The sequence below is a fragment of the Gracilinanus agilis genome, chromosome 1, assembly GCF_016433145.1.
Source record: "Gracilinanus agilis isolate LMUSP501 chromosome 1, AgileGrace, whole genome shotgun sequence".
NCBI classification, from domain to species: domain Eukaryota; kingdom Metazoa; phylum Chordata; class Mammalia; order Didelphimorphia; family Didelphidae; genus Gracilinanus; species Gracilinanus agilis.
The window spans coordinates 63,090,283-63,117,767 of NC_058130.1; the positions used below are offsets into that span (position 1 = coordinate 63,090,283).

Sequence of the window (27,485 nt, forward strand, 5' to 3'; positions counted from 1 at the left end):
GGGAGAGAGGGAAACAATTTGATTTATATCACTTCAGAAAACTTATGTGAAAAGTTGTTATTACATGTAGTTGGTCAAATAAAATATCTTTATCAAAAAACCAAAGGGGGGGGGACCAAAGGGGAATACACAGAATTTTGGTAGTCAAGAGGAAAAGAAGGAAGAGATTTGATGGAGGATGATTGGAACAAATAAAAGTATAAAGGAGGGATAAACATAACCTGCCAAGGGGAAAAGTGAGCAGACTGGCTAGGCTACTGCAGAGATTTCATGAAAAGGAATCATAAAAGATAAGGTTGGATAGATCGAAAAAGGACCCAGATCATTTTAGAGTCTTGAACACCAGGATTATAGCTAACAATAGCTAGCATTTATATAGTACTTTAAGGTTTGAAAAGCACTTTACAAATAATATCTCATTTAAGCTTCAAAAGAATCCCGGCAGGTGGACGTTATTATTATTCCCATTGTACAGGTGAGGAAACTGGAGCAAACAGAGATTAAATGACTTGCTCAGAGGCACACAGCAAGTAGGTGTCTGAGGCAGGTTGTGGACGCAGATCTTCCTCCAATTTAATAAATATTTATTAAGTGCATACTATGTACCAGGCATTGTGCTAAATATTGGGGATAGAATTAATTTTTTTAAAAAAACAGTTGCTCCCCTCAATGAGCTTTCAGTCTAATTATAGCTCCAACAATCTATCTCCTGTGCCTTCTAGCTGCCTCTGGAGAAGGCATCTTAATGATCATGGAGTCCAATGAGGAGATCAGAGAGTAGTTTTCTACTCTTCCCATCTCCACCTTCCCTCCCCCATATCCAATCTGTTGTGAAAATCTGCCAAGTCTACTATAACGCCTCTTGCATCTTCCCATTCCTTTCCATTGCTACTTTCACTACTGACTCTTTCAGGCCTTCAATAGTAGCCTGAACTACTGCAAATAACTCCCTAATTGTTCTTCCTTCCTCAAACATAGACCACCTCCAATACATTTTTTTCATATGACTGGTCACTTAATGTTCTTAATGCATTAACCTTTATATATCACACCTCTACTTAAAAATCTCAATTAGAACTCCATTGCTTACTGAATTTAGAAATTAATATTAATACATGTATGTGTGAGGAATTTCCCTCAACATTCAAGGCTTTCTGTAATCTAGCTCCAATCTATCTTTCTAGCCTAATATCATACTACTTCTCTAGGACATGTCTAGATGAGTCTATGCACAATTGTTTATTCTTACTATCTCCGTTACCATCTTTTTTGCCTTTGGTCATGCCATATTTTATGTCTAAAATGGACTCCCCATCTCATCTCCAATTATTTGCATTCCTTCCTTCATTTAAGCTCCATCTCTAGCACCACTTTCCTCCTTTATGAAAACTTCCTGATCTGCCACCTCAGCCCTCTCACCTCCTCACCAGCCCTCAAGAGCTCAAACTTCTCAAATTTCTCCTAGCATTTTGCCTGAGACTGTCCATTTCTTAGATTGCATTTCACCTGGTATCACAGATAATTGTGTAAATGTCCTATGCCTCATCTTAGATTATAAATGTTTAAGAGCAGGATCTGTATCTTATTTCAACTTGACAGGCCTAACATAATGCCTTACATTCACATGATATGTATTTAATGAATGCTTGTGAAATTGAATCAGAAGGTTTTTGAGCCAAGGAATGCCTTGATAAAGGGACAGATCTAAAAGAAGAGAACCACGAGACAAGGGAACAAAAAGAGAATGGGACTGACTGGTTCTGAAAATATTACAAAAATTATCCTAAAAAGTAGAATGATCTGCTTTAAGAAGAAGATTGTAATATATATATACATATATATAAAGTAATAGTGTAATATTAATGTATTAGAATAGAAATTAACATAATATAATATAAAAAGAACACTTGTGAAAGGTGACCAGAATCTTGCAAATTTATTCTTTTGCATAATACATCTTCAAGAAATTGCACTTAAGGGGCAGCTGGATAGCTCAGTAGATAGAGAACCAGGTTTGAAGAAAGAAGGTCCTGGGTTCGAATGTGGCCCCAGATACTTCCTAGCTGTGTGACCCTGGGCAAGTCACTTAAGTAAGTCCAGCTGCCTACACCTTACCCTTCTTCTGCTTTAGAATCAAGGTATGGAAGGTAAGGGTTAAAAAAAATTGCACATGACCTAAAGGGTAGGACTTCTTCACTTGCTGTTCAATTGGAACTCTATTTTTGGCAGCTGCCTTCAGTGCCATCAATATGTAAAACACAAAGTAAAGGGCTTTGGGCAAGTCATTTTCTGAGGGTGATTATAAGAAGTTGTACACCTGGCTAAAAGGGAATGTGGGAAGAATGAGTCAGACACCATGGCAGAAAAACTGCGCCGACTGATGACCACCATGAACCGATAATATCTGAGTTTCTTTCAGGACCATCTGGGTCCAGTTAGGGGTAGAGTGGAGTTTCTTCCTCCTAAAATCAGGCATCCCCAGCATTGAATCTGCAACTGGCCAGCAGGTAGACTACTGGGGTACATGACAAGTTAGGGATATGATTTGTTGGTCTGAAGATTTAAGTTCATGTCCTGGTTACCAGGACAAGTGTAGTATATTGAGAAAACTGCTTTGTACATCAGAAGTGCTTAATAAATCCTTTTTGTTCGATTGATTTGGAGTAGATTGGAAAAGTGACTTGCCCAGTGTCACATAGTTACTAAGTGTGCGAAACTGGTTTTGAATTAAGGAAGATAAGTCTTCCTGATTTCAGGTCCGGTACTCTATCCAATGTGCCACCTAACACTCTGATGTTCAAGGCTCACCAAAACATGGCACTACCCATTTTTTTAAATTTACTTTTTTTTTTTAATTTTAAACCCTTAACTTCTGTGCATTGACTCATAGGTGGAAGAGTGGTAAGGGTAGGCAATGAGGGTCAAGTGACTTGCCCAGGGTCACACAGCTGGGAAGTGTCTGAGGCCGGATTTGAACCTAGGACCTCTTGTCTCTAGGCCTGGCTCTCAATCCACTGAGCTACCCAGCTGCCCCCACTACCCATTTTTTATAGCTTTATTTCAGATTGAATCCGCCCAGTGAACTGGCCAAACTGAACAAGCCTTTGACACTGGGCCAGATTTAGAGTTCTCGATAGGAACATCTGGGCAAAATAAGACCTCAGTGGGTCTCGTAAATATTTGGGAGCCCTACTGGAATTTTCTTGTCCTGATCTAGTATGAGCCTATCCTCCAAACACATGATTTATTATTCTGTTCACAAATCCATCACTTGGAACAGAAAGAACCCTACAGAAGCTGAAAAGAAAACACTTTGGAGGAACTTGATCCTTTGCAGGAATCATTCAGCCTCCTGTAAGGAATTTGAGTCTTTGCAAGAATCATTCAGGCTTATGTAAGGCACATGGTAGGTAGGTTCAACTGTAAGAGAAGTATAAATAATAATAAGGGCCATAGAAGAGATCAGATGTTGATACCAAACATTCCTGCTGAAAACAAAATAAAACCGAATCTATGGGAATCAAGTGATTAGCAGACTGCATCACTCCTCCCTCCCCCTGTGATGCCACTTCTTATATTAATATAACCTAGAAAATATATTATGGGAAAATCATAGAACCACAGAATCTCAGAGCTAATTGGACTAGAGAGTGTCTAAAACACTCTCATTTTATTGAGAAGGAAACTGAGGCCAGAGAGGGACATCACACAAATAGCTAGAAAAAAGTTGGAATCTGGCTTTTATCTATATCTTCTGACCTCCAAGTCTAGTGTTCTTCTTCTTATATCCTAGAGACTACCGGCGTACCTTACTTGGTGAGTCTCATACATAGCATGACAACATCCACTACAGACACACACTCAGGGTGCTGGGAGGAATCTCAGAACAGTATCTAGATGAGAGAATTAATTGGGGTTGTATCTGAACGACCTTGTCATCCCAGATTGCCCTTACCACCCCAAACCAGCACAGACACTATAGAAACCATCAGAGTAGGTACCATGGGAGACCAGAGTACACCCAGGTTAACAGAAAGGTGAAGTGGGTGTTATTATTATCCCCATCTTACGGTTGAGGAGACCAAGACAAACAAAGGTTAAGTGACCAAAGTCATACATCTAGTAAATTTGATTCTAGATTTGAATTCATGGCTTCCTGACTCCAGGCCCAGTGCTCTGCTCTATCCACCAAGCTACCCAGCCACACTGGAAATGTTCCAGAGAAACCCACATCAGAGAAATTTCTCAGACATCTCTTGACATTGCAGCCTTCCCTGAGTCCAGGAGTCTTGTCTTTGCCTCATCTTCAACCTACAGACCCCCCAAAAGTATGCATTTAAAGAAAATTTGACTGTGGCAAACCTTGATAACAGCCCTTCCTCCTACGTGCCCAGATAACATCACCTCCACATGCTGCCAGAATGGTGATGCAGTTGTTTGCAATACATTACACCCAGTCTCCAAATCTCATGGGTGCTTTCCTAATTAGAATTTCAACAGATGTGTTCTCTTCCTCTCTAGCATCTCCCTGAACCCATCTTACATGGCCCTCCAGGACCACTTGACTTCATGCATAAATCTGATCACATCTCTCTGATGCCCTACACTTTTCAGTGTATCACCCTATTGCTTAATGACTCCCATAACCCTTTGTATCCTCACTGCTTAATGAACCAAGACCAGATTCTTTAGCCTGATAGCCAGACTCCTCCATAATCTGACTTCAAACTATCTTTCCAGCCTTCTTTCAAAGCAATTCCCCTTATATGCTTTATGCCCTCACCAAACTATTTTCTGAGCTGCCCCCCAAACATATCCTGTGTTTTTCAGCTCTTTGTTCACACCTTCTCTTTTCTTGATCCCTCCCCCTTGCTCCATCTCTGCTTATCAAAATCCTACCTGTTCCTTGAGGTCCAAGCTCAAATGCTGCCTTTTTCTTGAAGCCTTCCCTCATCCCTTGGGCAGGCAATTATTTTTCCCTCATCTAATCTGGTGACCCTTTCCCTATATATTCATTTAGTTTTGTATTCCAGTTATGCTTGACTAGATGATAAACTCCTGGAGGAATGGAATTCTAACTTAATTATTTTTGAATTTCTTCAAATGCCTGGCAGAAAGCATTGAAACCATAGTAGGTGCTTAATATATGCTCATCGAATGGACAAATTCAGAAATTCTGTGTAAGTCAAATATTCACAAACCAAAGAGTACCTTCCATGCATTATAAGAGCTTCTTATTTTAAAGGAATTCCATGTGAATTCCCTCCTACCCTCATAATGTCAGCATCACAGATTTAGAGCTCAGGAAGAGACCTCAGCAATTATCATGGGATTTTATATAAAGAGAAACCAAGGTCTAGGGAAAAGTGGCCTGCTCAGGGTCACCCAGACAGTAAATGACAGTTGGTAAATAGGTAAATATCAATCTTGCCTAAAGTAGGGACACTTATTCTAGAAACAGACTGGGCCCCTGTATATGCTGGGGTCAGTGTGCAATCAGAAATGCTTTTGTCAGCAGCAATGACTTTGATTCTCATTCGACCTAACTGGATAGGAATTCTTAGTGCCAGAGGAGAAGCAGATGGGATGCTTTCTGATGGAAAATGTGGCAATTACAAAGGGTTCTTTAATAGAAAAGAGGCAATCAGAGGGGAACTCGGCCCATAGGACAAAATGCTGGCAGCCCTGTGATCTCTGCTTTCTCAATAATCATTGGCAAGAAGATTTTGGTCTCTCTTTGCAAACCACATGAATCTTTGAAGAAGGCTAGACAGATCTAGCCTTGTAAGCACTATACAAAACTTGGACTTTTTTTCCCCTTTAGAAAAAGCACTTATCAAAAGGTTGAACAAATCATGTATTTTAAGCATTTGAAAATGAGTAGCAGTGGCCACTTCAGAGTAATCTCTTATTAAATATTAGGTACCAATAGTTAAAGAGCATTTTTCCAATATGATCCGTAATTTCCTACATATAATTTTCCTTCACTAAAACAAATTACAAATATCTTTTCCTAAGTTAATCATGATTTTAAAGTCTCTCAATAATCCCCAAAAGCAGTAATGATGATGGTGATGGTGATGATGATATTAACAATAATAGTAACAGTTTTAGAGCATAGAGGTTTACAAAGGGTTCATCATGACGACCTATGAGGCACATAATAATAATTCATATTTATATACTGTTTTAATATGCTAATGGATTTTTATGTTAATATATTTCACATATTTATTTTGGGACAGCTAGGTGGCACAGTGGATAGGTGGCCGAGCCTGGAGGCAGGAAGATTCATCTCCTTGATTTCAAATCTGACCTCAGACATATACTAGCTATGTGGCCTTGGACAAGTCACTTAATCCTTTTTGCCTCAGTTTTCTTATCTGTAAAGTGACCCAAGGAAGGAAATGGCAAATCATTCCAGGATCTCTGCCAAGAAAACTCTAAATAGAGTCACAAAGAGTGGGGGAGAAAGAGTGAACAACAAAAATATTTATTTTTAGAAATAAAGGTTGTTGGATCGAATTTAACTGAATGCTTATAAAGCATTTTCCTCATAACAACCTTGTGAGGCTTACCTCACAGTGTTAATATTCTTGTCTCTGTTTTAATGATGAGAAAACTGAGATTCAGAAAGGGGAGGTGGTCTGTACAGAGTCACTACTAAGGGAGGTCTGAGGTGGACATGAGTGGAAGTGTTCTGATATTTAAACTTCTTTCTACTCCAGAAAAGGATATTCCATCAGAAAGAAATCAAGAGATCTGGAGTCTAATCCTAGCCCCTGCTATTAATCTACCATATAACCTTGCCCTTTCTGGGCCTTGGTATTCTCATCTCTAAAACTGCATCAACTCTAGGACCTCTTTCATCTCTAACATTTTTTGATCTCCTCCCTTCAGCAAAGACAACTACTAATAGTTAATACTAGAGAAACATGACATCCTATTGCTCTAACCTTCAGAAAATTCTTCTTATAGGCTTTAGTTTAGTTGATAACCAGACTTACCATCAGCCACCCAGAATCATGTTGTAAGCCTGAGGCTGATGTTTTTCCATGGGAGTTATTGTTGTGGCTAGGGTTTGACTCTCCTAGAAGACTACCTGTCTAAGTGGGATGCAAGGACTTGGGGAGTGGTATGGTTCCCCAAGACTTTTTAAGGAGGACAGCAAGGTCAAAACTATTTTCATAATAATGCTAAGATGTTATTTGTCTATTAAAATATTTCTCCTTTTTCCAACTACCTATCTGTGTGAGGCCAAATTTTCTTCATATACTTCAACCAAAATAACATATTTCAACAGACAATGCAAAAGCCGTTAAGAGAAACCAGCTGTCTTCTGTTAGGTCTAGCATTAAAGAGACTTGCAAAAATATGCAAAACAACATTCCTCTTTCCACTAAATTTTTTTTGAGGAAATGTTATTTTTCATAAAAATTTATGTTATTATGCAATCGATTTATTATTGCTATTTTAAGTGAATAGTTTAAACTTTTATCAGTTATAATTTTAATACCATAAATATTGATATTGCACATAAATGAAATCTCTTGGGTTCCTTAGTAATTTGGAGGAGTATAAAGAGGTCCTGAGACCAAAACATTAAGAACTGTTGCCCTAAGGGAACCCAGAACCTAAGATGCCCCCTGTAAAGGTTGTTATTATCCCAAGGGTAAAGATCTTTCCATGTTTACCCTCATCCCTAACATTTCTTCCTGCTTACAGACTTATTCTAAACATTTTGCTAGCTGGCTGGACAAGTTGTAGAACTGACTCACAAAAGAGCTGAAAAAGTTCCTGAGACAATACGTTCAAAAAGTAAGCCTCTATCCTGTGTGGAAGATTCTCCATAGCAACTATAATTCAGTAGACAACCTGAAGATGGCTTCAGAGAGAACTTCAACTGAGAATTAGCAATTAGCAGAAGAGCTGAGAAAAAAGGTATTACAGCAGAGGGCATAAGCAGCTCACTGTAGAGTGAAGAATCAAAACAAGAATTATGACATTTGCTTAGCATGCTAAGTTTTACAAAACACTTTATATCTAATTTAATTCTCACAGTAACTGTCAATAAAATGCTATTAATATCCCCATTTAGCACATGAGGAAACTAAGGCTTACCGAGGTCAATTGCATTACCCAGAGTTACACAGGTAGTGCATATTGTAACCAGTATTAATGTTTTTTTTTATTTTGCACTAAAATAAGTTTACAATATCTATTAGCCCTAATATTAATGCATACCCATATTTAATATTATGGGACTTTGACTAATAATTGTGTCTGATTTCAGAAAAAGGGATCACAAAAGAGCCATTGTACAATGCCAAGAAGCACAAGGTCAAGGAGACCAACCAATCCCAGTGGGATTGATGAAAATTTGTGCCAAGACAGAGGACTTGTTTTGGGGTTTAAGGAAGCAGCTATTTGACAACGCCAGATGCAGGATTTTCCCATGCCAGATTCAGACAAAGTACCTCAATTTGCCTGCCATTTTGGCTCCCCTATCCCTGTGAGTGAAGGTAAAATCAGACTAGGGAATGCTATTTCCTTTTTACTTCAAAGTCTATCCCTTTTCTCTTTTTCATAGTATGGCATTTTTCTGTAGTCCTGGCTGCTGATTGGGTAAGTGCATATTGCTGCAATGGTCCTACAGGTTTGTGTGACATAAATCACTTTATTGGGACCTGATTCTAAGACCTGTTAATGGGCTTATTCTTGCTTACTCAGAATTTTTATACACGATTTGATTTTGATTTTTTTCTTTCTTTTCTTAATTTTTTTTTATGTTTTCGACTTTCTTTTGACAATTGATTCATATACCTCATAATTCAGCCATGTATCCCAGGGTGATCCAGGTGTTGGTCAACACCCTCCTCAGAGGGGATTGTATAATTATCCTAATGCAAGGTTTAAAATCTTTTAGAGACATTTTTAGGATAAGAAACTCACTAACTCCTCAAATCGAAAAAGTAAACTGTTTGGAGAAAATGCCATGAAGATGCCTGCAAAAACCACACACTGCATCAAAAGATCCAGAATGTACTTTGGGATGTAGTATATTGAACTGTAGGGGGTTGAACACATTTATTCTGAATGTAAACTCTTATGCCAAAGGGGATTGCCCCCTAATTGGCTTTTTGTCAATGTGCCCACCTAACATTGCTTTTTCTCTCTTTCTCTTTTATTTCCCTCTTGTCCCCAAATTATTGTACTTTCCCCTTACAAAGTGCAATATTGTATGCACCTATAGTTAGAGATCTTTAGAGATATAAGCTGGTTAAGTGTAATGATTCACTGGGGAGACTAGGCATGTAAATCTGGGAGATTCCAACATGCTCACCTCCCAATGGAATCACAGGGTGGGATTGTGTGGAAAGAATTTGCTCCCAAGAACTCTTACCCAGCATCCCATTTGCGTGCTCACGCTGAGTACAAACACTGTGTGAGTATATACGAAGGATAAAGTTTTGATGTGACCTCGTCTCTCTCTCTCTCTCTCTTTCCCTTAATGGGGCTGCTGAAGCTGGCTTTCAGCCAGGCAGGAAAATTTATCCACGTGGTCATACTTTAGTTGGAAATTAGGCTTTGAACTTCTATTTCTTTTTTAAATTTCTTCTACTTCAAGTGATTGTTAATAAACTTTATAAAATTAATACTTAGAGTTATTGATATTAATATAAATCTTACAATATTCAGGTAAGGATTTAAATCTAGAGCTTCCTGATTCCAAGTCCAGTAAATGAGTAGGAAATGGAAGTATCTGAGGGGGAGAATTCCAGAAAGAACTCTCCTTTATGAATAGATCACCTACATATTTACTGTAAAGGTGTGTGCTTCTGTTAAGTGCATTCTCTGGCCATGAATATTCATACTTTATCACATATTTTCTACCATTTGTTCCCTCTCCATTGTCCCTGGATATGCATTTCCCCCTATGAATTTTCTCTTTCCTACCAATGATTTACAAGTCTTTGGAAAGAATATATCTTTATTTGAACAGAGGTATTTTCCTTGTTAGTAATCTGACTATGCTGTCTAATTAAATGCTTGTTGCTTTGAACATAATGTATTTTATGGTTCGTCTGGCAAAAAACAACAACAACAATGGGGGCTCCACAAATATGATTCTGAATAGATGCTAACCCAAATTATGCTACAAACCTAGAATATTCAAAGGCCTTGTGTTTGGGTTACCAGGGTTACCAAGCTACTTAGAAGACTCATTGGTATTTGTCAGCCCCATAGCACATAGTAGGAGTTCAGTAAATATTTTCTGATGTCAACTTCCAACCATTTAGAAAAAGAAACTACAATCTTTTTGTTCAAAGACTACAATCATTTTGCCAAATTAGGCCCTGAATCTGAAAAGGCCAACCAATACAGTTCTCTATTCATGGCAAACCTTAGAGATGTTGTAACTACACAAACTAAAGTGTTTAACTCCTCATTTATCTTTGGGAATTGAAAATTATACTTTTGTGTTAGACCAAGCACTAAAAAAAGCTTCAAGAAAAAAACACTCGAAGCCTGGGTCTGTCAAATTTGATGACAACTTCTAGTACACATCTAGTTAGTGTAGTAGGGTAGAAAGAAAGAAATGGATATTGAATCAGAGGCCCTAGTTTGAATCTAGGTTCCATGACCTCTGTGATAGCAAACATGTCAACTAACTTGTCTAGATCCCAGTTTTCTTGTTTGAAAATGGAGAGAATTTAACTAAATAGCTATTTCAGCTATAAAATGTATTTCATGATCTGAAGAGAGAGGGAGAGAGGAGAGAGGAAAAGAGAAAGGGAGAGGCAGAGGCAGAGACCAAGAGAGATTAGAGCAACTAGATAAAGTGATATTGAAGAAATAATATATGTAGAAATAGAGAGAAATATTTGCAGAGGCAAAGTGGTATAATGCACGATCTTGGCTCAAATAGAAATGGGGACTACTGACATGTACATAAGGAACTCTATGAGCTAAATTTTGACTTAGTTTTAAAATGTGACATTTATGTAGACATAGATAGAATTGCATTTTTATCTAAAATAGATAATTGTTTCTGAATTACATTTTAAACTGATTCTGTCATACTTGGTCACACAGGTCACATATTTGACAACTGTAGTGCAGTGGATAGAGTCACCCTCAGAGCCTAGAAGTTGTGAGTTCAAGGCTTGCCTTTGCCATAGAATGATTGGCTGGATCTTAGTATTCAAAGTCTCAATTCTCCAGGCAACTCTCCAGGTCTGGAAGTTGCAGAGAAGGTGCCAATTTACATTGGTAGAGGGAGATTCCTCATCTAGGAGTTTTCTGTACTAATTAAATCACAGGTCCTTTTCCTGTGTGTATGTGGATATAGAAAGAGCTATACCACAGAAGGCCAGCTTTATTAGCAATATACTGAGCCGAATTAAGTATGACAGATCTTTTGGGGCCCTTTGCAAGGGATTTAATGATTAAAATACCAAAGGTCTTTGCTCTAAGTTGCATCCCCATCCCTAAAGGAATTCTAAGTGCCATCAATAAATAGAGTAAGAAAGTTGTATCATCTTGATGAATCATTTTAGAGCACGTAAAGGGCTTCTGAGAGCATCCTGTACAACTCCCTCATTTTACAGAAGGGGAAACTGAGGTCCCCAACAGTGTATGGTAACAAGCAATGCAGCCACATCTGAGTCTGTCAACTTCCCCAAGCACCGAGCTTTTCCAATTCTCTCTCAATGTAAGGATATTAAATTCCAAGCATTGGCCAGCCCGAAAAGCTATTCAACTAGAAAATTGCAAGCCATAGCAAAGATGTATTTTCATCTAAACCTTCAAAGTCAGACTCAGCACCAACCAGCATGAAACAAAGTGGCAGAGAGAGAGTTTTGAAACAATACTGTGCATAATTTATCAAGACACTTGCAAAGTGAAACATTAAGGAGCAGAGAGCTGACAAGCACTTGCTCTCCCCAGGATAACAGTTCACTTTCAACAGGAGGCTGCTTGTTTTTTCAACTGCAGAGAACTTGATCATTTCTCCACACATTCTCTTCGAATGCCCTGACATACTGGACAGATCGCCTCTGCCTTCCTGGAACCATCTCTCTTGGCTCAGAGACACTCCTTTCCTGGTGCTCCTCCCATCTCTCCGGCCAGTCTCTTGGTCTTGGCTGGATCCTCTTCCTTCTCCCATCTCTTACCTGTCCCCTTCCATCCAGCCAGTTTAAACATCATCTCTCTCTTCTTTTTCCTTGAAAGCTCATTTTTCTGAAGGCCTCAACTGATCCCCACTGTGAAGGTGACTCATCACTACGTTGGCCCCTTCATCCCTGCCCATACTCACCTAAGCTCCTGCACCTCATCTTGAATTATCCACTTGATATTTCCACCAGGATTTCACATTTTAGACAGGTGAGGTAAAACTCACCATCTCTTTTTCCTCTCCCTAAAATTACCAGCTGATATTTCTGAGAGTGACTGTCTTCTCCTTCATTTTACAGGTAAGGAAACTGAGGTTCATGCTGGGGAAGTGACCCAGCCCAGATTAGAGAGCTGGTTGATGGCAGGGCAGGTAGCAGCACCAAATGTCCTAAAAAGGCCAGTGCTCTTTCTCTTAGCCCAACTACATCTGGATTCATTTCTCTCAATTTTCAGAAGCGAACATTTCTTTATGAATTATTAACAACGCCTCGCCTTCAGAATAATGTTCTCTAGTGTCATATCAGAACTCTACTCATACAGCGCAAATAAGCTACACTCCAAGTTGGAAGCCTTTGGAAACCCAAGCAGCTCTCTAGCAAAGGCTGGAAGAAAGACCCCCTCAACTTGGGCTATTACTCGGCGTCAGGCTCAGAGATAAGTTCTTTATTCCTAGCAGGCAGGGGAGAAGCAAAAGGCCATGTTAGGGGCTCAACATGGGGAAAGAGGATTAGATAGCTTCCTAGCTTAGCCTGTCAGGGGTCCCCAAAGTGACTTTGCAATTTCCTTTGGAATGAAATGAGCCACGTTCATTCATGCATATATTTCAAATAAGATAATGTATATACTAAGAGCAGCTAGGTGGTGCAGTACATAGAGAGCCGCCAGACCTGAAGTCAGAAAGACTCATCTTCCTGAGTTCAAATCCAGCCTCAGGGGGGCAGCTGGGTGGCTCAGTGGATTGAGAGCCAGGCCTAGAAATAGGAGGTCCTAGGTTCAAACCTGGCCTCAGATACTTTCCACTGTGTGACCCTGCACAAGTCACTTAACCCCCATTGCCTAGCCCTTACCGCTCTTCTGCCTTAGAACCAACTAAGGCAGAAGGTAAGGGTTATAAAATAAAATGAAGTAAAATAAAATTAAACAAATCCAGCCTCAGACACTGGCTGTGTGACCCTGGGCAAATCACTTAACTCTGTTTGCCTCAGTTTTCTCATCTGTAAAATGAGCTGGAAAAAGAAATGACAGACCACTCCAGATCTTTGCCAAGAAAACCCCAAATGGGATCACAAAGATGTGTTCACAACTGAACACTTATACCAATGAATACCAAGAAAAAAGAGAGCTGCTGCTTAAAGCTGTAAACAGTAAAATGAGCTATCCAAATGCCATCTCCTGTTCTTCACTCCTGAATCTGGGGCAGTCACCGAGTCATCCCAATTCTTCCTCTGAGTATCTTACCACAGATGCCTCTTTCTTTCCACTCCACTTTCCACTCAACAGCATGGAAGTTCAAATCCTTGAGGTTTTAGAGGATGAATAGGAAAGAATTCAACAGGTAAAAAGGAAGGACATTCTTAGGAAAATGAATAGTCGGAGCAAAGATATGGGTGCAGAAAAGCAAAGAGGATGCTTGGCAGAGTCACCCAATTTGGCTAGGAAGATAATTTTAGTAGGAAAAGAGCAGAAAATAAGTCTAGAGAGGCAGGCTGGCACCAGACATGTCCAGCCACAGGTTTAACCATCTTATTTTAACACTTTAAAAAGCCATGATTTGGGGGGCAGCTGGGTGGCTCAGTGGATTGAGAGCCAGGCCTAGAGACGAGAGGTCCTGGGTTCAAATCTGGCCTCAGACACTTCCCAGCTGTGTGACCCTGGGCAAGTCATTTAACCCCCATTGCTTAGCTCTTACCACTCTTCTGCCTTGGAGCCAATACACAGTATTGACTCCAAGACAGAAGGTAAGGTTTTTTTTAAAAATAATAAAATAAAATAAAAATCCATGATTTTGTTAGTGTGGCCATTGGATCCACCATGGACAGAGGTCACGAAACCTCCACACCTTAACAGATGGTCTTTGTAACTTGCTGTGACAACTGAAAAATGCATCCCACTACACGAAAGTGTGTGACCATGTGATGTCATCAATAATGATCAGGTTATAAAAACAAAAGGCATTCAAGAAAATCAGATATCCTTCCCTGCTCCTTTACCTTCTCTACATCTTCTGGTCTCTGTCTGGTTTTCTTTTCGAAAGTCATTTGTCTTGTTGTGCATCGCTCTAGTGACTCTGTCCTCTTGGCTCACGTCTGTCAGACTGGTTTCTTCCCCAGTGGTTCAGCCTCACTCGCTTTCATCAGTGAGGATCTCAACTCTGCCTCCTCCCTTGGTTCTGATGCCCTTTCAACTTCTTCCTCCTCCTTGATCTTTGATATCCTTGCCTCGATCTTTATTTGTAAACCTTACCTTCCATCTTAGAATCAATACTAAGTATTGGTTCCAAGGCAGTAGAGGAAAGGGCTAGGCAATAAGGATTTAATGACTCATCCAGGTTTACACAGCTAGGAAATATCAGAAACCAGATTTTAACCCAGTCTCTAGGCCTGACTCTCTGTCCACTGAGCCACCTAACTGCTACTCCCCCCCCCCACCACCACCACACACACAGAACCTCAATCTTGTGTCCATGTTCCTTGTTGGTTTTATGGCCCATTGTACATCCACAGTCTCAATGCTAATGGAAGCATCAGGGAAGGTTCCATGGAGATCCTTTAAACATCGATAGATTTAGATTAGGAGTTCTTATAGCCTTTTTTGTATCCTAGACCTTTTTTTTTAAATTAAATTTAATTAATTAATTTTTTAAAACCTTAACTTCTGTGTATTGGCTCCTAGGTGGAAGAGTGGTAAGGGTGGGCAATGGGGGTCAAGTGACTTGCCCAGGGTCACACAGCTGGGAAGTGTCTGAGGTCAAATTTGAACCTAGGACCTCCCATCTCTAGGCCTGACTCTCAATCCACTGAGCTACCCAGCTGCCCCTATCCTAGACCTTTTGGACAGTTTAGCGACACCCATGGACTCCTGAGAATAAATTTTTAAATGTATAAAATAAAATACTTAAGATTAGAAAAGAAGCCAATTGTATGAAAATATAGCTATCAAAATTTTAAAATTTTAAAATTTAAAAACACCAACAACAAATCCACAGGCCCCAAATTTAGAACCCCTGGAGAGGAGAGGAGATTTCAAGTAAGAAGAATGATATGAGCAAAAAATATGGAGGTGTGAATGAGCTAGGCATGTGTGGGAGACCCTAAAGAAATTAGCCTAGCAAGTCCAGAATAATGACTATGGGAAAGAGTGATGTGCCTAGAAAAAAGAAGACTGAAGTCTAATTGTGGAAGCATTAAAAGATCAGGAAAAAGCTTTTGATCTTGTAGGTTTTGTAGGGGACAATTAAAAGGTTTTGAGCAAGAAAATTAAGTGATAAAAATGATACTTTAAGATTTATCTGTCCTGTTGAGTAAAAAAAAATGGTAGAGTCTTAAGGCAGGAAGGCCAGTTGGGGAACGTTCCAACAAGCCAGGGGTAATACATAGATGATGCCAAGAGTAAGGCCATAAGATTTAACCATCATGTTGTGTGATGAATTTTCCAGCCACAGTAGGTTTCAAAGTATTCAAGTGTGGAAGGTATGTGTTCTGTGTCCATGGTGGGCCCAGCAGCCACAATGACAAAAGTGATGGCCTCTAAAAGTTTTAAAGTAAAAGGGTAAATCTCATAGGCAACAGCAACAGAGCTGAGGGTGAAGGATGCTGGTCTGGTAATTAGAGGAGCATGGTTTTATTCCTGGCTCTGCCATTTGTTACCTGGGTGATTTTAGACAAGTCCTTTCACTTTCCTAAGCCTCAGTTTCCTCATTTGTAAAAAGAAAGACATACTCTAGATGTCTTTTTTTTCCCCTAGATGTCTTCTAAGGCTCTTCCCTGCTCTAAATCTATGATCTTATGTATTCGTGCTTACTCATTAGTGGAATTCTGGGAGATGCAGTCCTGAGAGTGCTGAACTTAGATTCAGAAAGACCAGAGTTTGAATTCTTCCTCAGATAATTAACACTCTGTGTGACCCTGAACAAGTCACTTAACCCTTCTCTGCCTCCATTTGATTTGTAAGTTTGGGGTTGGTAATAATAGTACCTACTTCCCAGGATTGTTATAAGAATCAAATGAGATAGCATATGTAAAGGGCTATTCAAAACCTTAAAAAGCTATAAATGCTATAAATTCAAGCTAATTATTATAGGAGTACGCTCCCAGACACCCTCCATACATGCTGTTTTCATGCTGTTCTATTCTTAATCCAAACGGGTTTGACTGATTTGCTGGTTTTATTTTAGACACCTACACTCAGTTCCACACTAATTCAAAAATTGCTCATAAAAATTGTAATCGTGTAAAACTATATTGTAGCAAAAGAACAATGAATTCTAGATCCTGGATTAAAATCTCAGTTCGACCACAGTGCGACTTTGGGCAAGTAATTTGAGTTTTTTGGGCTTCGGTTTGCTTCTATGTAGAACAGTAAATAAAGCACTGAGCCTGAAGTCAGAAGGACCTAAGCTCAGATTCAAAATCAGAAACTTGCTAGCTGTGTGACCCTGGGAAAGTCACTTCAACACTTCTGTGTTATCATCTGTAAAATGGAGGCAATAATAACACCTGCCTTCCGGGTTGTCTTGAAAATCAAATGAGATCATTTTTTTTTTAGACCCTTAACTTCGGTGTATTGTCTCATAGGTGGAAGAGTGGTAAGGGTGGGCAATGGGGGTCAAGTGACTTGCCCAGGGTCACACAGCTGGGAAGTGGCTGAGGCCGGATTTAAATGAGATCATTTTTGCAAAGTTCTCAGCACAGTGCCTGGCACATAGTAGGTGCTTAAAGAACATTGGTTCTCTTCCCTTCCTCCTCTAAGGTCTTTTCTATTCCTAACTTCGATTTTTAAAAGTACCATAATGACAACTTCCTCAGAGTTTGTATTTTTGTTTGATAACATGTATAGTATTATAACTGGCAGGACATGCTCAGACATTTTTTCCCTTCTTATTAATGCTTAAATTACTTCATACAGGGGCAGCTAGGAGGCACAGTGGATAGAGCACCAGGCCTGGAATTGGGAAGACCAAATCTGGCCTCAGACACTTCCTAGATGTGTGATCCTGGGTAAGTCACTTAATCCCCACTGCCTAGCCCTCGCTATTCTTCTGCCTCGGAACCAACACCCAATACTGATTCTAAAATGGAAGGTAAAGTTTTTTTTTTGTAATTGTATTGTGTTACATCATATAAACTTTGTATTTGCTGGCAACATGATGAGAGAGCAGGCATCAGAGTGGGAAAGTCTTGGGTTCAGATACTGCCTCTGATGCATCCTAATTGACTGATTATGTGACCCTGGAGCTCCTCCCATCAGACTGTGAGCTCCTTAGGGGCAGGATTGTCTTTTGCATTTCTAACAGCGCCTGGAACATAGTAGGCACTTAATGTTTATTGATTGACAACTCCTTAGTTTCCCAAGTTAAGTCTCTGAGACTTTGAGCTGCTGAACAGGTTCTGATTTGCATTCTTAGAGTTGCTTCCTCATTGGCAGTTCCCATATCAATAAATGCTAGTCCAATCCAAACAGCAACACAACTTGGTACTACTTGTTTGTCTGTGTCACACCCGCTTCAATTCCCTCACTCCTATCCCTAAAAGGATATAAACTTACTGAAGGACAGTACTGTTTGGTTTTTACCTTTGTATTCTCAGTGCTTGTAGCCCACAGTAGGACCTCAAGGAATGTTTGTTGAATGGAAGTCTAAATTTTATAGGCCAAACAGGATGCCTCCCAGAATTTATGAGTCAGCCATGGGCTTGAGAAGGAGCTTACTCTTGAACTTGGGATGGGCCACTCTGGGAGGCAATGGTAGAACTGGGGTGATAGAATAAAATACTCAAGTTTTAGGGGAGGGATTAACTGCATGCAGGGGGCCAGAAGGCTTCCTGAATCATCAGTAGAAACCCAAAGTCACTTTTCTTTAAAGTGAGATGCCCCCCCCCCAAAAAAAACCTAGAATTTTGGTCTCAAAGACCATTTGGAATAGAGTTACAATCAAAGCTGTAAAAACCATGCTGAGTTACTAAATCACTCTCCTAATTTAATCCCCTGAAAAAATTTAGGATTGTGACTTATTCAAGGAGAATGACCAAGAAGAGTCTGAAGAGCTCTGTCATCAGGGGCAGCTAGAAGTAGCACAGCAGATAGCAGTATATCAGGATTGCCATCTTCGGGAAGACCTGAATCCAAATCTGACCTTGGATGTGTGATCCTACATGTGTGATCTTGGGAAAGTCACTTAGCCTCAAGTGCCTATCTTTGTTGCTCTTTGTCTAAGACTGAAGGGATGGATTTAAAAGAGAGAGAGAGAGAGAGAGAGAGAGAGAGAGAGAGAGAGAGAGAGAGAGAATGGTCATTAATAACTTTGGGCAAGTATGGAAATGCCTCTTTCAGCCATGTAAAACCTATTTACATGAAAAGAAATCTGCAAAGGAGACAGGTTTGCTACTAGAGATGATAATAATAATATTTGTATAATGCTTTAAGGTTGACACAACACTTTACAAATACTATCTGCTTTAATACTAGCTTAAAAGATAGCATGGATCAAAAAAAGGAATCTTTTGGTTTCTCTTTTAGACTCAACTATCCCCTCCCCAATTTTTCCCTTTCTCCCCAGCTGGGATCTCTTGTTACTATGAGAAATCTTTGTCAGTTATCCCCAAAGCGAGATGGTTAACTTGCTTCTTATGAAATAGGTTAGCAACATACACGGTAATATTACTTAAATGTTACCTAATCTAAGTATTACCTAATAAAATATTACCTAACAAGTAAATATTTTCACACTTAGCACTAAAAGGAAATGAAGTCATTCTCCAAGTGGATTTGGGGGATAATATGTTAAGGGATTTTTTTCGTGCATCATAAAGCACCTGCATATTATGAAATGAGATTGAGAATGTTAACTTCAAATGAATAATCTTCTCTTTGGTGTATTCTAAAACTGTGTGATGGTATTGGCCAGCTGTAAAACTGTTCTTTACTGGAAAGAGGTCCGTTAAAAACTGGTGCTAAAACCAACATTGGGAGCTAATCTACTGGGACATTCCAAATGTTTTGAACAAAATATCCAACGATGTCTGTAGGATAGCTCAATGAAGAGAATACTTCCTGACTGTCAGAGGTTCCAGAAGAGGAAAACAGTGTCAGGCAGTTTAATATGACTAAATCTCATCATATGAATGATTACTTGGATGCAGAGTTTCAAGAGTGAGTCATTTTCCCCTGATAGCAATAGGAAACTTGTTTGTTCTTTCATTCCATGTGGGTTTCAGGAGTCCGCACCTCCAGCCAATGTAAAAGTCAACAAAGCTTCATGCTGTCCTGCCTGTCCCTTCTCTGACAATAACAATAAGAATAGCTGTTTATATAGCACCTACTATGTGCCAGACTCTGGGCTCAGTGCTTTATAATTATTATCTCATTTGATCTTCACAAGCAATCCTAGAAGGGAAGTGTTACTATTATCCTCATTTTACAGATGAGGAAACTGAGGAAAACAGAGGTTTAAGTTACTTGTCCAGGGTCATTCAGCTACTTAATGTCTGGGTCTGCCTCTGAACTTCAGGTCTAGGCACAAGGATGCCCCCTAGCTGTAGCTGTCAACAAAAACATAACTAACATGGGACAAGCAGGGCTTTGTCCTGTAGCACTACTAAAATGGGGCCAAGGGGAGCTGCTTTCTCCCTGTACCACCTTTCAGTATCTTCTGCCAGCCCATGCCAGATCAAGGTGCAACTGCTCCCAAGTCACACCTTTAACCTCACTGATAGAAAAGGTGCCTTCCCTCCACTCAATTGCCCCTTCTCCTGTTGGAACTGCATTTGTATGTGCAGTCACCTCTTTCCTTCTCCCTTTCCCCAGCAGGCCCCAAGTGATAATATTACTAGTCATAGATCTGTCTGTCAGTCAGATTTTGCAGCAAGCTGCAACCTCTCTCAGCTGAGTTAACACCATCTGGAATGCATTTGTTGCACCAGAATTTTAAGTCAAATGGGGGGGGGGGGAGAATATATCCATTTAGACAGTAACTATCAAACCAAGATGTCCATGAATGGCTTAACTATGAGCAAACCTGAAGGATCCACTTCATCCAGGGCCCAGAAGAAGTGTTGGTGTACAGAGGAGAGAGCACTAGGTTTGGAGTCAAAAAAGGTCAAATATTGGCATCAATTCCTATGTGGTCTTGGGTAAGTCTCCGGACTTCAGTTTCCCCATGTGCAAAAGGAGAGAATAACCTTCTCTCAAGTCCTTTCTCACTCTGCCTCTATGAGTCTACATCACACCAGACAGTTGGACTTTCCCATAAAATGTCACTTGGTTTCATTCAGTGAAGGAAGCCCTTGGCTAAATCTCCAGAAGGAAAGACCCTCCATCTCCTGACTCTAGATGCTCATGCTAGCTCTCTCCCATGCCTGGAACACTCATTTTCCTGAACTCTGTCTCCTGGCCTCCTTGGCTTCCTTTCAGTATCATTTAAAATTCCACTTTCTACAGGAACTCCTTCCCAATCCCCCCTAATTCCAGGGTTTTCCTTCTGTTGATTATCTCCAATTTATCATGAATATAGCTTATTTGTACATAGTTGATCGCAAGGTTATCTCCTCCATTAGACTGAACTAATTGAGAGCTGAAATTGTCTTTTGCATTTCTTTGTAGCTCCTGGACTTAGTATAGTGCCTGACACACAGGTAATAAATAACTTTTTATTTATTATTAATAACAAATGTCTATTGTCCAATACTGCTATTATTAATTGAATAAAAATTAACAGATATCTTGTTTATGTAATTATTAATTATTGATCATTTTATTAATTTCACTAAAAGTAATTAATTAAAAATAATAATAAAGATGTATTGACTATCTGACCACCACCTGTAGCTATAGATCTCCTTATCCCGCAATATTACTTTGGTTCATCTAATTTCTCTTTGGGGAGGAAGGAGTCAGAGAAAACATTGTGAAGGATAATTCCTCATAAGTCTTTTAGTGCTACCTCTTTGGAAGATTTGCCATCCTTACCCCTTTTTTCAGAGTGGCACAAGACATCAAGAACAAGATTCTTGTGGATCCTTTGCCTACCTAAACCATTATGTCTGATACATCACCTTTACTTTTTTTTTTAACCTTTACCTTTTGTCTTAGAACCGATATGATTCTAAGGCAGTAAAACAGTAAGGGTTAGACAGTTGAGGTTAAAGTGACTTGCCCAGGGTCACATGGATAAAGTATATAAGACCATATTTGAACCCAGGACCCCAACTCCAGGCCTGTTGCTCTATCTACTGTGCTACCTAGATGCCTCTACCTCCTCTTGAAACTCTTTCCAGGTTCACCTCTCTGGTGGCAGGTTCTTCTCTTCTTAGCCTTTTACTCATTCTTCTTCTGTCTTTCCTATATATGCCCCACCACTCATTTAGGGTTCACCCTCAGGCTCTTTTAGATGTATTCCCTTTACAAATTCATCAATTCTCACCAACTCCTCCCCTCTCTAGTGATGGTTCTCAGATCTCCTGGCTTCAGTTTCCTTACTTCCTGCTGCATACAACACCTCCAGTTGATATTCTGCCTCAGATGCTATAAGGGTGTTCCCAAAGTCTCAGTGCAGTTTTAAGTTCTGATAGCTTTAAATTACACTAAGGCTTCTGGGATAACCTGCATGTTTAAAATGAAAACTCATCACCTTCATTTTCCAATTTTGCTCCCATCAACTCGTCTGCCTTCCTTACTTCCCCTTTTCTGTCAGTGGCACCTCCCATAGGATCAGAAACTCTGACATCATCTTTAACTTCTTGCTTCCATTCTCAGATCCCTCTCCAGTCTAAGAATGCCATATCAAACTAGCTCAAATCCTATTGCTTTTCCTTTTAGAATCTCTCTCTCTCTCTCTCTCTCTCTCTCCCTTCATTGGCACCATCATAATTTGAGTCATCACCCACCACATGCCCCTGTATTATCACTATAAAGGTCTTCCCACTGGCCTCTCTGCCTCCAGACTTTGGACAAATGAATTGTCTGCACTCCTGTGCCAAAATAAACACTAGAGACCAGTTGCTGGGGCCCTCATGTCCGGGGCAAAGTTCCATTGTTGGTGAAGTTTGTCTTGCACACTCTCCTGGCACCCTTCCCATGGTCCTGTCCCAACCCCTCCAAGCTCTTGGTGCCTTCATTCTGTCTCCTCTTAACCTCGAATTGTGTCCTCCTGAAAAGTTACTTCTTTCCTCATTTACCCTACTCCTCTCCCTCCCAAGTTAACTCCAGCCTGGCTCACCCATTTATTGCCCAATCAATTCTGTTGTGGCCTCAAATGCCCTTATTCTATCTTCCATGAGCTGCCCTGGTTCTCAACCTTTCCGATAACAATCCTTCTAACCTTCCTGCTTTAACAGAAACCCTGCTCTCTCCTGAAGATAACTCATCTCTTGTCATCATCTTCACTGGTGCTCTCACCTCCTCCCACCTGCAAGGTCAAGAGGAGGAGTGAACACATTTCTTGGTCCCATACTTACTTCTAGATTCTTCATGTGCATAGATCTAAGGACCTGCTCATTTTTCTTTCTTTCTTCTTTCCTTCTTTTTTTAAAATAAACTCTTACCTTCCATCTTAGAATCAATACTAGGTATTTTTTCTCAAGCAGAAAAATGGTAAGGGCTAGGCAATAGGAATTAAGTGGCTTTCCCAGAGTCACATAGCTAAGAAGTATCTGAGGCCACAGTTGAGCCCACAACCTCCCACCTCCAGGCCTGGACTTTCTCCTGGTCACATAGCCAGTAAATGCCCAAAGCAGGAGTCAAACTCAAATCTTTCTGATTTCAGGACCATTTATGCTACAGAGCTCATTCTTCAAAGTCTTTTGCCTGGCATGCAAGGCCCTCCATAACCTCAGGTCCTAATCTGCCCATCTAACTTTATCTTATAAGAACCTTACCTTCCCCCTCCATGCCCTCAAAGCACTAGCAAAAAATGGACAACTTTCTGCCTCATCCCACTCCATCAACATACAGGATGTCTGCTCTCCTACTGATTTATTCAGGCTGTTCCTTACTAGCTCTTTGACTTTTGGCAAGTCACTGAACCCTGTTTGCCTCAATTTCCTCAACTGTAAAATGAGCAAGAGAAGGAAATGGAGAACCACTCTAGTATCTTTGCCAAGAAAATCTCAAATGGGGTCAAGAAGAATCAGACATGACCAAAAACAACTGAACAACAATTTCTAATGCCCATAAGACCTTTATTCCTTCTCTTCATCAGATGAAATCCTATCCATCCTTTAAAGCTTAGTTCAAATGCTACCCTCTCTCCAGGAAGCCTTCCCTGATTGTCCTAGTTAGCAATGATCTTTCCCTCCAAATTTACAGAGTGCTTTGTCTTCAAAATTTCTAATGCCCTAATTATGGGGCATTAAATTATAATTATATTATAATATTGATAATTATAATATTAGATATAATTAGATTATAATAGGTATGTTGTACCTATTATATTGGTGACTGGTCCCCATGTTAGAGTAAATGTCTTCTGAGGGTAGAGACTGTGTCTTAGCTAAACTTGACATCTTTCCCTGCACACAACAGGGTCTATGAATATATCAAGTGCTTATTAAGTGTTTTCTGTTCATATTTCTATTCAAGGTCCTTCGTCCCATCCACTTACCATGGATTTGTCCTATGCCATGCTCTAGGAACCTTGTGCATTGTTATGGAGCCAGCTGTTTACCGTTAGGACTTCTGGGCCTTTTGCTACCTACCCTGCTTGACCACTGTACTTCTTTGAACCCTGTGGACCATTGGACTTCTTTATTGATTCTGTAGCTGAGCCTCCTCATGTTGTCTCAACCCACTAGAATGTGCCCTTAAAGGCAAGGATTGGCCCAATTTTCCTTTTCTTTTTTTAATCCCTTACCATTTCTCTTAGTATCAACTCTAAGACAGAAGGGCAAGGGCTAGATAAATGGGGTTACATTCTTAGGGTCAAACAGCTAGAAAGTATCTGAGATTTGAACTCAGGTCCTCCAGACCCCAAGCCTGGGACTCAATCCACTGGACCACTTAACTGCAGCTATCTCACTTTTCTATTAGTATCTCCAGAGCCTGACAACTACTAAGCAGTTAAGAAATGTTTTTTTTTTTCATTCATTCATTCTCTATCCCCCAATAGTAACCTCTCCTTGCCAGAAGCATGTCTCATTGCACTTATTACATGTCCTCCTTTCAGGGCTCTGACAGCCTTTCCTTCCTCCTCATCAGGAACATATGCTCCTCACTCCCTGACATTTCAGACCTTATATTTATTTTATTAGCCTAGTTTGAGTCCTTTAAGGCCCTTTCATAAGGCAGGGGTGCTTCACTTTTGGGGAGATCAGGGCATTACTGTGGCAGGCTGGTAAAGGCTACAGATATCCACTCAGAATAATCATTTTCAAAAATATTTTAAATCTAATTCACATTGTTTACCATATCTCAAGGAAGGGGGAAGGGAGGGAGAGAGAGAATTTGGAACTCAAAATGGTTTTTTTTTAAATGAATGTTAAAAATGGTTTTTACATGTAATTGGGCAAAAAATGAGATGTTATTTGAAATAAACTTTTAAATAAAAAGAAAAGCATAGGATTCCAAAGGAACCAATCATATTAAAAACTAAAGCAAAATCCCAGATCCTAAGGTTAGACCTTCTGTGGGGAATCTGGCAGTGATGGCAAACCTTTTAGAAACCAAGTGCCCAAACTGTACCCTCATGCCACATGTGAGCCATCCTCTTACACTAGACAAAAGGAGGGAGGAAGCACTCCCATTGGGTTGCTGACCAGAGGGGCAGGTCATCAGGAGAAATGTCCTCAGCCTCCTGTGGAGAAGAGAAGGGAACAGCCCCCTCTGGCACATGTGCCATAGGTTCAACAACATGACTCCAGGGCCTCAGGCTCTGGTCTCTTTCTCATTGACACTATCATTTCTGGACTGGAACCCTGGAGGCTGCTGCTGCTAAATATTTTTTTAGCAAAGAGATATTCCAGGTGTTACTGATTAACCCAGTCAATGATGTTTCTGGATTCAATTTCTTCAATGACAACAACAAAAGGCAGTAAGTCAAGGTCTTATAGTCCACAGAATTCTGAGGAGGTATATTCAGTATTCCCTGTAGGATGAGGGAATTTCAAAGCTGGAAGGAAGCCTAGAGATCATGTAGTCTAACTCTCTCATTTTATAGATGAGGAAATTGAGTCACAAAGAGAAGAAAAAGAACCTTGACTCTTGAGGCAGAGCATGGGAAGGGGTAGACCTTCTTGATTTTGGGGGGTCCTCTCTGAACCACTATGCTGAAAATAGCATCAACAATAAAAACCAATCTACCAAAAAAATTTATTAAACACCTACTATGTACTAAGCATTTTGCCAGGACCTCCCCTCATATAAAAACAGAGAGGAAATAGTTTCTACCCTCAAGGAGCTTACATTCTAACAGAGGAGAAAAAAATGCATATACATAGGTATATGCAAAACACATACAAAATAATCTTGGAAATGAGGCAAAATCATCTGTATTATTATTGTTGCTATCATCTTACACAAATAATATATGATCATACTACTTCAGAAGTTCATGCCAAAAATTCACATCACAATCTATCCATGTCTGCCCATTCAAAGTGAATTTTGTCTATGTTCTGGCAAAAGATCACTAATAATAATAATAGAAATATGCACAACATTGTTTTACATATTTTATACATCTATACATATGAGAGAGAGAGAGAGAGAGAGAGAGAGAGAGAGAGAGAGAGAGAGAGAGAGAGAGAAATGATATCTTCTCTAGTGTGGGGAGCAGAGGAAAGGAGATACATGGGAACTTTAATGTAATGAAGAAAACAAATGTAAACTAAAAAAATAATGATGATGGTAAATCACTAATGTTTTTATAACTTCTATGGGCCAAGTACTGTGCTAAGCACTTCATAAATATTTCATTTTATTTTCATCTTATCATGAAGGTGTAAATAGCACCTTTGAGGTAGATGCTATTATTATCCCAATTTACCAATGAAGAAACTGGGAGTGAAGGGGGACTTTCAGAGGGGAATAAGAAGAATACATTGGAGAATAAGCATTTAAATAGTATCTACCATGCGTCAGGTACTTTTTACAAATATTCTATTTAATCCTTATAACAACCCTTCCAGGTAGGTGCGTTTATTATTCACATTTTCCCTTTTAGTTAAATTATTATCCCCATTTTACTCTACTTAGTTATATTATTATCCCCATTTTACCCCTTCAATTTTATTCTTATCCCCATTTTACTCCCTCAATTATATTATTTTCCCCAATTTATCCCCTTTGGTTATATAATCTCCATTTATCTCCTCATTTGAGGACACTGAGGCAAACAGAGGTTAAGTGACTTGTACAGGATCACACAGTTTAATAAGTGTCTGAGGCAGATTTGAACTCAGTTCTCCCTAATTCCAGGCCAGTACCACCTAACATAGATGTCTCTCAAAGGCATCTATGTCATTGCTTTGTCATGATGTCAAAGAGATTCCACTTGGGATATCCACCTATCACTTGTTGCTCTTTTCATCTTTTCTTCCAATTGGACAATTTCTTGATGTTGTCTTTTATTCTGTTCTTAATTCAGAGTTCCTCCTTGGTGACTGCATTGTGGTCCGTGTCCCCTTCCCCCATCCTCTCCATTGCCTTCCTTGTAATCCTCCTCTTCTCTGGCAATAGCATTTGGCATCTCACTGCCATATGGCAATGAGGGTGAAATGTTAGTATTGAAAAGCGAGGTCTTTGCTTTCATACAGAGCCTGGAGTCGATAAAAGAGCTTTGCGATTTCCTGAAAGCGATAGAACCCGCTGTCCAACACTGGGCCCAGGGAGCTGTCCATCTGGACCGTCTGTTTTAGATATACATATATGACAACAGAATTACTGTAAAAGCTTTAATGGGATCTTATGTTGCCTTTATAAAATGCCTCGGAAAAGTAGGGCTAATACTGTCCTCATCTCAGAAATGAGGAAACTGTATGTGTCTCTGGCAAGCAAAAGCAGAGCAGGCTCCCATGCCGCCAGGCTCCTAGTGTGAGGCTTTCTCCTTTGCCTACCTCCCAGCTCGCAGGGTTGCTTGATAAAGGAATGGGATTGGTGGT

At 39.9% G+C, this 27,485-nt stretch overlaps 1 protein-coding gene across 1 annotated transcript in view; it reads right to left on the bottom strand.

The window, feature by feature from the left end:
• MGLL (monoglyceride lipase) overlaps nucleotides 1-27,224 on the bottom strand; it is a 142,488-nt gene extending 115,264 nt beyond the window's left edge. Inside the window, exon 1 of the mRNA XM_044676210.1 lies at nucleotides 27,139-27,224. Coding sequence (XP_044532145.1) covers nucleotides 27,139-27,224 — 86 coding nt within the window. The remainder of the gene's footprint in view (nucleotides 1-27,138) is intronic.
• Nucleotides 27,225-27,485: the final 261 nt, after the last annotated feature.